This window comes from Mauremys mutica, chromosome 9 (assembly GCF_020497125.1).
Source record: "Mauremys mutica isolate MM-2020 ecotype Southern chromosome 9, ASM2049712v1, whole genome shotgun sequence".
NCBI lineage: Eukaryota > Metazoa > Chordata > Testudines > Geoemydidae > Mauremys > Mauremys mutica.
The window spans coordinates 46,247,205-46,259,128 of NC_059080.1; the positions used below are offsets into that span (position 1 = coordinate 46,247,205).

Below are 11,924 nucleotides of genomic sequence, written 5' to 3' on the forward strand. Positions count from 1 at the left end.
AAGGCGGGGTAGATCCAGTTTTTGTGCTGGTGTGCTGTCCTCAACTGCACTTCAGGAGGCCTGTTTTGGGCCGGACGGTGGCTTGGATTGGCCAGAGCCCTGGCCTGATGACTGGTGTGGCCTTTTCCTGCCACTCCTGTTCCTCCTCTTGGTACCATCCTGATGGTTCTGCTGGTAGAAGCACGGGGAAGGTTGTAGTCTAAAATGCTTCTGCTGTGTAGCGGGAGTATGGAGGCCCAATGATTTGAGAGTGGTTCTTGAGTCCTTTTGGCTACGCAGCCTTTTGTCTGTTTTCTCGGAAAAGAGAGCCGAATCCTCGAATGGGAGGTCCTGAATAGTCTATTGGATCTCATATGGCAGGCCCGAGACCTGGAGCCAGAAGCCCTGTGTCATGGCTATGCCCATAGCTGCATCTGTGCCATCCAGTGCGGCTTGTAGCGAAGCTCGTGAAATGAGCTTCCCTTCCTTCACCAGAGCCGAAAACTCGGCACGGGAGTCCTGCAGCATCAGCTCCGCAAATTTCGCCATTGTCCCGAATGTGTTGTAGCAGTACCTGCTGACAGGTAAAGGTAAAGTCGTTTTGCCTCCTGATTTCTTTGGGGAGGGTCCGTGGAAGCCCTGGCATTCACGTTAGTTGGCAGCATCAATAATGAGAGAGTCAGGTGGGGGATAGGCATACAAATGCTCGTAGCCCCTGGATGGCACAAAGTAGCACCTTTCATTGTGCTTAGCTGTAGGGGGCAATGAGGCTGGGGTCTGCCACAAAGTTTTTGTGGTGTCAGAGATGATCTTTATAAAAGGCAAGGCGATACGTGCAGGTCTGGAGGGGGCAAGAATGTCTACCATTGGATCTGCGTCCTCTACTACCTCCTCTGCCTGAATGCCCAGGCCCTGGGCAACCTGCCACAGCAATTGCTGTAGAACCCTGCTGTCCTCCAGGGCTGGGGCTGTAGCCAGGCCTGCCAGCGCCTTGTACAGTGAGGACAAGGAAGAGACCCCCATAAGGGGTGGCTGCTCCCTTCCTTCTGCACCCAAAGGGTCCCGCGGCACCTGGATTTTTTTGGGCCGGTGCCGACTCAGATGGGGTCATGCCCCTCGGTGTCAGGACTGCATACGCTGGTGCTGGAAGTGTAATCGGTGCCGAGCCTGTCGTCGGTGCCAGAGCCCTTGTCAGTGTTGGAGACATTGGAGCCGAAACAACTGGAGCTGGTGCAGGCCATGCCAGTGCTGGAGGTGATGGGAATCATAGAATATCAGGATTGGAAGGGACCTCAGGAGGTCATCTAGTCCAACCCCCTGCTCAAAGCAGGACTAATCCCCAGACAGATTTTTTCCCCCAGATCCCTAAATGGCCCCCTTAAGGATTGAACTCACAACCCTGGGTTTAGCAGGCCAGTGCTCAAACCACTGAGCTATCCCTCCCCCCAGGTGGCAATGCAGCTATCCCTGATCCTGCCAATGCCAATGGTGCTGGCGGGGGTACAAACATGGCTGAGGCCACTGATGTTGCCCTGGGATGTGACCCTTGGCTCTGACCTTGGCTTTGATGAAAAGCCCAGGGAGTCCAAAAGGGCCATTGCTCCGAGGGCTGCCATTGCATGGGCCACGGTGCCAGGTAAGGGTGCCGGTCCTGTGTTAACACTCCTGCGGGACCAATAGGAGTCCAACTCTGCGGTATCTGAAAAAGAGGACCACGGAAGAGCGGTATTTCTAGGCGTCAACTGTTCGTGCTGAGGGCTCAGGGACCGGCGCAGCTGCTGGGTCTGTTCTGGTGCTGGGATTGCACACTGGGGATGGAGATCGGCAGGGCATCATGGCAGGATTTCCCCCTGAAGGTGCTCTGGGAGCGACCAGTGCCGGTGACCTGTCCAATCTAGGAGGGGAGAATGCTGCCGTGAGATGGAGCAATTCTGGGGCTGCCTCGAATGCCTCTGGAGTTGAAAGGAGGTGCAGCTCCTGGCTTGGCCTCGGTGAACAAGGAGGGTCCAGACTCAACTGCCCTTTCACGTGGGCAGGAGTCGACGCAACCATCACCGGTGGTGGAGAGGAAGTAGTGTGGCCCAACTCGGGTGTCACAACGGCTGGCTCCTTAGGCCTAATGGGGAGAACAACTGCTCTCTGGCCTCTTCTTCTGCGGTACTGGCAATTGAGAACGGTGCATGCATGTGGCATGTGAGCCATGAATGGAGCTGGGACGGTACCATGAGTACTTGTCCTTAGAATCATAGAATATCAGTGTTGGAAGGGACCTCAGGAGGTCATCTAGTCCAACCCCCTGCTCAAAGCAGGACTAAGAACAACTCAGCACCAGTGCTTGTGCTGACAGTGCCGGAGCTCTCCGCACTGAGGAACTTGGCACAGGGTTCATTAACAGGACCTTCAGGTGCTGATCTCTATCCTTTAATGCCCTGGGCTGAAAGGTCTTGCAGATGGCACAACGATCCTTCTGATGGTTCTCTCCTAAATGCTTCAAACACGAAGTGTGAGGATCACTTCTGGGCATACATGTGCCACAGACTTCGCAGGCTTTGAAGCCCAGAGACCCTGGCATGCCCTGGTGTCGAGAGAGTGTAGGAGGGGAACCCTCCTCCCCCCCCCCAAAGAAAACAATCTAACACTAAGGGCTACTGACTATTTAATTAACACTACAGAGCTAATGAAAACTATGTATATAGACTGCTAACTGCACTTGCTAAGACAAGAGCACAGGAAAATTCCAGCTAATTGTCACTGGTGGTAAGAAGGAACTGAGGGGGTGGCGGGTCGGCAGGGCTCTATATTGAATGCCCTAAAGGCGCAACTCCAGGGGGCTCCCAGACCGACCCAACAGATGCTGCTATGGGAAAATCTTCTGACTACCATGCATGTGCATGCGCACACACCTGATTGGAATGGACATGAACAAGCACTCAAAGAAGAATACACTGTTTTGGTTACCTCATGTAGTTCTAAGGAGAGTAGTTTTCTTGACCTTCATTATGTTAAGGTCAGCTTATGCCAGACTTCAGAGGGCTGATAAATTTGAAGAATCCCAATAGAAAAAGCCACCTCAGTGACTAACATTCTGTTGCCTTCGCTGGTATCAGTAACTCTTCAATTAGCAGCTAAAATCTGAAATGCACAAAGTAGTAATGGCTATTGACAAGAAGCTTGTAAATGAATGGGCAGTTCTCCCAGCCTTTCAAAGAGATCTGATGATTCAGCATGGCTGCACTGCAAGTGCCAAGTATGAGATAATCAGACGTGCAGAGCTGTATGCTGCATAGGCAGGATTGTTTCTGGAATGACTTTGGTTCTTTCTAAACTACTTTCACTTCTTGTTGGTTGCCAGTCCTGCCTTTGGGAGCATGAGCATCATTGGCTCTGGACTCTTGTTTAAAGGCACTTTGTAAAATAATGTATTGTTTGCACAAAGCCTGTTTCTTAATTAGAACTGTTAATGGAATAAGTAATGCCGATTGTAAAGGGATGTAATGATGGTTATATAGCACTTTCATCCCAAAGGATCCCAAAATGCCTTACAAGCTATATACAGCCACATATGCTCCAAAGTAGGAGCATCTCATGACATTTGGATATCTTGTTAGTTTCCTGAATTGACTTTTGGGTATGTTGCTAGTAACTCTTTTTGTGAGCACACGATGGCGCCGTTGAAACCAGGTAGTTTTCAGGTCTAACAGTTTGCTCCATGAATTTGTTCAGAGCTGAGGGGAAACATGCGTGTGTCCTGTGTGTTGATGCTGCATGCCTAGTGGGAGTGTCATAAATGGTTGAGGGAATGGCAGAAGGAGGGGACGCCGGTGCTCCACCCATCCATCTGTGGGTGCGACGGGTAGGCGTCTACTGTGATGAACGCCGTAAAACATGGCTCGTGGCTGTGGAAGAGGCAAGTGACTTTCAAGCTTCTCAGTGATCATAGTTCTGACATTGTGGATGTCTTTACTGCACTGCTAATAACTGACTGTTCTTCTCTTGTGTACTTTCCCGTAGGAGGCAGGTACCCTGAGGGCCCGGATTCAACGAGTTCGGGTCCCCCTGGGTGAGGCACTGCGACCCAGCCAACTTCCCCCATCGCAACTGCCTCACATGTGGCAGCTTTCTGAGGGCGAGCAGTACAGGGATAGTAACTCTCGCATTTGGGAGATACAGCACCATCTAATGGTAAGGCTGGTGGCAAACCTGAGTCATTCATGTTTGTGAAGTGATTTGAGATCACTGAGGAAAGATGCTGTAGAAGGGCAAAGAAATATTATTATTGAGGTATATTAGCTCTTTGCCACAGTGGTTTAGGTGTACTGAACTTTTCCTTGTAATTTACAGATCGGGGGAATTGAGGAGCTGCTGCTTAGACTCATGCCCGGTGATTAACCTGGTAAGTGTCACCATTTCCTCTCTTTCTTACTCTTCTTTAACTATATGTAGTGGTCCTTTAATATGAATTTTTGTCTTTCAGGAGCGGTGCCTCTAGGAAGATGTCCCTGTTTGTTTTGTACAATATATGATTCTCCCACCTCAGAGGTGGGAGGTGGCAGCTGTTTAACAGCACACAGCAGCACCACACAAGAGTTTAGGACAGGCAGTGAAGAAGAGTATCATGTCCAGTTGAAACTGCAAGGGGCAGTTTTAGGTAGGCAGAATGTAATTTCCCTGACTGGAGTTTGGCCAGGATACTGGGGCTAATACCCCATCTGTTTTGAAAAGTGCCATAGGATTGTTAATGACCATGGTCAGAATGTCTGTTTCATATCCTATCCACAAGACAGTACATCAGCATCTCCTAGCACTGTGTGGGGACTTTGGCTTAATGGTGGCTCAGAGGGAAGAATGATACCCCAATGCCACTTCCTGCAGCATCTGCATTTTCTTTGGAGTCTTCCATCCAACTACTAATCCCATCCACCTCTGCTTTCCTTTTGATCTCAAAGTGTCATGACAATAGGTCAAATTGTGTGTCAAAAACCCTATCTTAAAAAGGTTTGAGTCTGATAGGGTCATCTGCTGCATTTTTTGCTAGGTTGTTTTAATCTACCGATCACCAAGACATTTTATTTAAAAAAGTAATTCTTTTTTAGGACCACAAAAATATGCTTTTATTTATAAATTCCTCTCGAGAGGTAGTTATATGACAAATGCTGTTTCCCTAGCAGCGCCTCTCCCCCCAGCAATGTTGGTACATCAAAAGATATTTGAGCATAATAAGCTCTACCTGAATTGAACTGTTAAACTAAAACAACCATGTTCATTTAAGCATCATTCAGATTCAGCGTGGGTGAGAGTTCACTAATTGCCAAATGGAAAAAGAACTAGATTTGACTAGGAAGAGATCTTCAGGTTTGACAAGATGAACCCTTCAAGATACCCATCATCCACTTTTCATTCCTTGCCTAACTTTAGCTGTCCCCAGTGATATCCTAGGGTGTTTAAAGCATTGTTGCTCCCTGGGCCAATGGAGGACAGGAAAGGGGGGAAGGCTCTGTGGTCAGATTGTGGGGATAAGGGATTCTTTGTGTGTCACAGTGACCCTAAAGCAGCATGAGACTGGCTTTGAATGGGGACCCATCCAGTTGTCCATTGTGATGAGGGTGTATGAGCAGGGAAAATGTGAGCTCCCTAGGGTCTCTCTAGTGCCTTGCCCAGCCCCTAGAGAAAACCCAAACCCCACTGTTTGTATAGTAACATTTTCCTATCATTCTAGTTCTGTGGATATGCCCCAGAAGGATCCCTGCCAGAAACAAGCCTGTGAAATACAGAAATGCTTGCAAGGTACCATGTGCAATGTTCTCTTTTTGGTGTCTTTTTTGTTTTGTTTTGTTTTGAAATTTAACCCCATCCTCCTTTCTTCCTAGCAAGAGGAATAAGGCAAGGACAAAAAATGACTTAGTTGCAAATGTAATGTAGTTGTAAAATCAGATTTTAATATCACCACATTGCATTTGATTTGATGTAACTAAACTCCAATACTGTACGACAAAGAGTTTGTTATAATAAAGGATAGTACTTATTTGTGTGTCTGGAGATAGATATATAGGAGAGGCAGTGGTGGTGTAGTATGGGGTAAAGTTTGCATTAACCTGAATTTTGGATGGTCACGTTACTCACACGTAGTAAAATGAGCCACAGATCACTCATCTTGGAAAATCCCGGGTGGGTGTGCGGGTTCTCTCCCGTGAATTGTTCTTGCCGAGGCCCAGGGTTTCACTCTGTCTTCCCTCCCCTATTCCATGTATGTCTGCAGCCTCTAGGGGAAACCACAAGAGGCTGTCTATGGAGAGATGCTGCTAAGCTGTAGGTGTCGTCCTCATTAAGCCTAGATTCATCAGCCTCCTTGCTTTCCCAGTGGCTGAGAGGGGCTGGGATATGAATGAGAGCTAATTGGCCTGGACTCATTCCAGCTAACCTAAAAGGGATGCTCACTGGTCAGGGAAAGCACCAGGAGCAACGTACCCTCCTTTAGTCTCTACAGCTCCTGTTTACGCACAGTGAGATGTACAGGTGACACAACAGGAGGCCTGTGTCGCTCCCAGGCTAGATCATGATCCTGGGCTCTAGTTGGGGTTACCCTGGCAGGATGTAAACCAGACAGGGTTGCTCTTCCCCTGGAAAGATTCTAATGCCTGTTCTGGAATCCCCAAGCTGCTCTTTATTAGTCTCTCATTGGGTCACTGTTTGCTCCTTTTTAGTCTTCAAAAAACTTGGGAGAAAGATAATAGCAGTGCCTGTTTGGGCAGCACAATCTTTTAACTAGGCTTGGCAGAATTAGTTTCATTGTTTTATAATTTCAATGAATAATTTTCATTTTTTTTTTCAATTTGTAACTATATTTTCAAAATTGCACAAAATTTTGGGGTTTAAACATTTTTTATTTTTATCCATTTAAATATCACAATTACAGGAAATCGGGGAGTCAGGGTCAGTGATTTAATGACAGTCAGTGTTGAAATTCGAAAAGATAAATTGACAATATATACAAGGTAAATATCCTTAAATCAAACTCTAGTAAGTTCTAAAGCAGCATTTTTCTTACTTGCCGATCTGGAAATTTTGATGATTATCGATTGGATGCGTCAGTTTGTGTGTGTAGGGTGAAACTGACGTTTAGTGACATTTACCAATAAAAATCTAGTCCTTTCAAGCCTACTTTATAGGGGGAGGTAGGTAACCCCAGCGTTGTCACCAAACCCTCTGGCCAGGAAAGCTTCCTGCAGACAGAGACTTTATTAGCTAGCACCACTGTTCCACCTGCAGCAATAGCTGCTCAGTCTTGCTAGGGGCTACCTCCCTCAAAATCCTCACATTCTTTGAAGATGGTGGTCTGCCCTGCAAAGTGTTTTGGGATGTTACAGCACTGAACAAGCTGTGCTGCTGAGCCGAGTGTCAGTTTCAGAAAGTAAAGATTAAGGGTGGCGTTGGACAAGTAACATGTTCTGCAGAGCTTGAGAAGACTTAGCACCCTGGAGCACTATGGCTTCAATGAGTGCCACAGCTATCGCTGGTTCTTAAAACCTGGGGTGCTGTAGGCACTGGGAAGGGAAGGAGAGAGCTGTGTGGGTTGACATCCACTAGAAAGTTGCTTATTCCTAGTCTCAGCTCCTTTGAGCTAATTGAGGCACTGTGAGAAGAGGTATTTCACACAGGAAAGGGAGCAGGGGGCCTTATGCTGCTCTGCAGAGCTCTCTGCCTGCCCCCAAGAAATGATTCTTGCTGGTTGCAACCCATCCCTGGCCCCTCTTATGGAGCCCAAAGGCCTCTTTGACTAACTTGAGTGAAAAAAACAAACCATGCATCATCTCTCTCTGCATTTGCACTATGTTCTTCATCTTGTGTCTAAGGTTTAAATTCAGCTCTAATCATTTATAGAAGCTCTCCAGCTTACGCAAGCGTTCCGTTCTGGAACACCTTATGTAAGTTGAATTTTGCATAAGTCAGGAATGAATCTCTGACAATTATGCAAAAAAAAGCTTACGGAACTTATGGAACTTTTTCTGTAGGTCCAGATTTCCTTAAATCGGGTTTGCATAACCTGGGGAGCGTCTGTACAGGTGACCTCAGAATTGGATGGGGAATAAATCCGTGGGACAACAGAACCGAAGTCCAAACCCAGCTAGAGAGAACAGGGGTTGCAGGGTAGGCAATCAGTGAAGATTTGTTAATAAGTGTGAAGTTCTCCACCTAGCAGTGGTAGATGCAACCCATCATTAAAGCGAGTTATTTGCACCTCATCTCCTTAACACCATTTCCCCAGAACTAATAGCTATTGCAGAGCAGGGGTGTGGAATGGGATGGGGAAGTGGCCACAAGAGTATCAAGCTCGATCCACAATGTACAAGAACTTAACTGGGTTAGATGAACCCCCTTTTTCATGCAGCTTGCTCTCTAGTGCAGGATTAGCATCTCCCTTCTTTTATTTTACAGCCAACAACTACCAGGAGGCTAGATGTGAGGCTGTGCTCCAAGAGATGCGAAGATGCTGCGCCCAGTACCCCAAGGGCAGATCCATCTGTTGTTCGGGGTTTGAGAAAGAGGAAGGAGAGAGGGAGAAGCTTAAAGCAGCTTCAAATGGGCTTCATGCAGCACCACAGTAACAGGCTGCAGCTCCAGGAGGTTATGGAGCGTGGCCTTCTCCTCAGACAAAGTAGCGTGCAAGTGGCAAATAATAAACCTTCAGAGCTAAACCATGAGATTCAGGCTGGAGTGGAGGCCACCTCGAGGAATAAAACTGTTAAAATAACATATTATTCAGACTGATAAGGAAGCCAGAGAAGAATCCTTAGAATAAAATGTCCTGTGCACCAAATGTAAAATGCAATACAATGGATGGGCTGTTCAAAGGAGTCTGTTTTCTATCCCAAACTATTGTGACTTAGAGTGTATTACTTCTCTCTAAACACAGTTTGTTTCTGATGCTTAATGTACTCAGTAATCCATTCTCAATAAGAATTTGAGGGTAAAATATAACATTTCTTCAGCCTTCTGGCATAGGACGTACAGGAAATAAGTTCAAGGAGAGTCTATTGAATTTGATGCATTAAGCAAGACCATCTCTGAGTAGCGGAAATATTCCTATCATTGAGCCATAGTTTCCCAAAGATGTGATCTGCTTTTCTAGTGTTTAAAGCAAGAATGGGAGTCAGCTCTGGGGTTTATTCCCAGCTCTGCCACAGTTCCTCTGTGACCATAAGTCACTTCACCAAGGTGCCTGTTTCCTCAGTTCTGCAATGGGGTATTGGATTAATGATTAATTGGACCACATTGCACAATAGTATTTGTATGACCTTAAAGATGCAGCAGAAGCATTTTATTTCAGGGAGTGCTAAAGGAAGAGAATCTTTTAAAGCCGTATTTATGGAAAACCGAGGTGTTGGTATAAAATGGATTTTTACAATGTTGAGAGCAGCAGTCATCTTGTATGACTGAACATCTCTAAGCAATATGACATGCAATGAATTTGTGAGACTACAATGCCCCTTTACACACAATTCTGTCATACAAAGCCTAATCAACTGTGCACTTCAGGGTGAGCATTACACTATCAAGCACAACTTAGTTTTGAAATATAGGTTTTTATGAACAATAACAGACCACTGCAGTTACTCAACATAATAGGCAGCTATATCAAAGCACATGTGACAGATCCATTTGTGTCTTGTATTCTAAATACCATGATACAAAATAAATGACTGGAATATGAGTTCTCATTAGGGGTATTTATTCTGTTGTCTGGTTAGAGCATAACCTTTTCTCTCACATGGTCAGGCAGATTGGCTGATTTCATGATTAAGGCCCCCACCTGCAAATATTTGGAAGCTGTTTGGATTTTTTATATCCTGAGCCTGTAATAATAAATTAATTTTGTCACAGGAGTAACCTAGGATCTTGTTTTGATTAAGAGCTAGGAAAGTAGTGAAGTGGCTTTGAAGCCCTTTTTCATATTTACCTCATTTCCCATTCAAAGAGAAGTTGCAGCAATGCACAAAGGGCTGGCTAAAGTTTTTTACAGCGACAACTTTGCCTTAAGGACATCATAACTGCCCTACGGGGTCAGACTATGATTCCTCTTACCCAATATCCTGTCTCTTGACAGTGGCCGTACCAGAACTTTTGGGGAGGGTGTACAACAGGTCAGTAATGGAGTGTCTTCCACTCCCAGCTTTGTCCCAAGCATGGGGTTCTAGCCCTGACCATTTTGGCTAATACCCAGTGATAGACTTATCCAGTTCTTTTGTGAACCAAGTTATACTTTCGGCCATCGCAACATCCCATGGTGATGAGTTCCACAGATTAACTGCACTGTGTGAAAAAGTACTTCCTTGTTTGTATTAGATCTACTGCATGTTAATTTTGTCAGCTAACCCCTGGTCTTTGTAAGGGTAAATAACACTTATCTATTCACTTTTTGCATAGCCCTCTATCTAATCCACCCTTAGTCATCTCTAAGCTGAACATTTTTGTCCTCCTCATCTTTGATCATCATTGTTGCCCTTCTCTAAACCCTTTCCAGTTCCCCTATATTCTTTTTGCGGTGGGGCTACCAGAACTGGACACAGTACAGAGGGTGTGGATGCACCATGGATTTATGTAGTGGCATTGAGACATTTTCTGTCCTTTCTAGCCCTTTCCTAATGCTGCCTAATAACCTTTTTGACTGCTGCTGCACATTGAGCAAATGTTTTCAGAGAACTATTAATGGTGCCACCTAGATCTCTTTTTTAGACAGTAATAGCTAATTTAGAACCCACCATGTATATTACTTTGTATTAACGTAAAAGTTCATCTGTCAGTTTTGTGAGATCCCTTTGTAACTCCTTGCCATCTGCTTTGGCCTTAGCTATCCTGCGTACAGATGTGGTTTCCTCATCTCAAAAAAGATATACTGGCATTAGAAAAGGTTCAGAGAAGGGCAACTAAAATGATTAGGGGTTTGGAGAGGATCGCATATGAGGAAAGATTAAAGAGGCTAGGACTCTTCAGCTTGGAAAAGAGGAGACTAAGGGGGGATATGATAGAGGTATATAAAATCATGAGTGGTGTGGAGAAAGTGGATAAAGAAAAGTTATTTACTTATTCCCATAATACAAGCACTAGGGATCACCAAATGAAATTAATAGGCAGCAGGTTTAAAACAAATAAAAGGAAGTTCTTCTTCACACAGCACACAGTCAACTTGTGGAACTCCTTACCTGAGGAGGTTGTGAAGGCTAGGACTATAACAGCGTTTAAAAGAGAACTGGATAAATTCATGGTGGCTAAGTCCATAAATGGCTATTAGCCAGGATGGATAAGGAATGGTGTCCCTAGCCTCTGTTTGTCAGAGGATGGAGATGGATGGCAGGAGAGAGATCATTTGATCATTGCCTGTTAGGTTCACTCCCTCTGGGGCACCTGGCATTGGCCACTGTCAGTAGACAGGATACTGGGCTAGATGGACCTTTGTTCTGACCCGGTATGGCTGTTTTATGAGTAATTTTGTATCATTTGCAAACTCTGCCACTTCACTGTTCACCCCCCTTTCTAGATCATTGAATGTGTTGAGCAGCACAGATTGTAGGGGAATCCTGCTGTTCACCTCTCCATTGTAAAATCTGACCATTTATTCCTACCCTTATTTCCTATCATTCAAGCAGTTAATGATCCACCAGCAGACCTTCTCTCTCATCCCATGACTGCTTAGTTTCCTTTCATTGTGTCCAATGCAGAAGCCTTAGGACAAGAGTTACTTTTTTGTTCCCTTCTGTTTGCTTGACTGGATGGAGTTTGACATTTGTTTAGTAGGGAGGCTCTTACAGCACGAGCTTGCAGAGGTGTCATTGATTTCTTACCCTGGAGGGCAAAATAGCTAGGGAAATCCAAGACCCCTTAGGCACATGCTGAATGAGATTGCACCAATTGCCCCATTGGGGAAAGGATCAACACTAACAGATAAGCCA

At 45.6% G+C, this 11,924-nt stretch overlaps 2 protein-coding genes across 9 annotated transcripts in view; both read left to right on the forward strand.

Annotated features, from left to right (window-relative positions):
* Window positions 1-8,429, forward strand: part of MTCP1 (mature T cell proliferation 1) — an 18,219-nt gene extending 9,790 nt beyond the window's left edge. For 4 of the 5 annotated variants that reach the window (XR_006582135.1, XR_006582134.1, XR_006582137.1 and 1 more), the window contains 5 exons: window positions 3,703-3,886; window positions 3,991-4,161; window positions 4,321-4,372; window positions 5,696-5,763; window positions 8,413-8,429. Coding sequence is in view for 1 of the 5 variants with exons in the window: in XM_045029853.1 (XP_044885788.1) it covers window positions 3,767-3,886; window positions 3,991-4,161; window positions 4,321-4,368 (339 nt within the window). In the remaining 4 variants the exon portion in view is untranslated. Of the gene's footprint in view, window positions 1-3,702; window positions 3,887-3,990; window positions 4,162-4,320; window positions 4,373-4,453; window positions 4,594-5,695; window positions 5,764-8,412 lie in introns of those variants that run through there. The other variant, XM_045029853.1, reaches the window with a different exon arrangement.
* Window positions 1-10,249, forward strand: part of CMC4 (C-X9-C motif containing 4) — a 20,067-nt gene extending 9,818 nt beyond the window's left edge. For 3 of the 4 annotated variants that reach the window (XM_045029854.1, XM_045029856.1, XM_045029857.1), the window contains exons 2-3: window positions 5,696-5,763; window positions 8,413-10,249. In XM_045029854.1, the coding sequence (XP_044885789.1) occupies window positions 5,706-5,763; window positions 8,413-8,582 (228 nt within the window). In that variant the 5' untranslated portion in view covers window positions 5,696-5,705 and the 3' untranslated portion in view covers window positions 8,583-10,249. Of the gene's footprint in view, window positions 1-4,489; window positions 4,628-5,695; window positions 5,764-8,412 lie in introns of those variants that run through there. The other variant, XM_045029855.1, reaches the window with a different exon arrangement.
* Window positions 10,250-11,924: the final 1,675 nt, after the last annotated feature.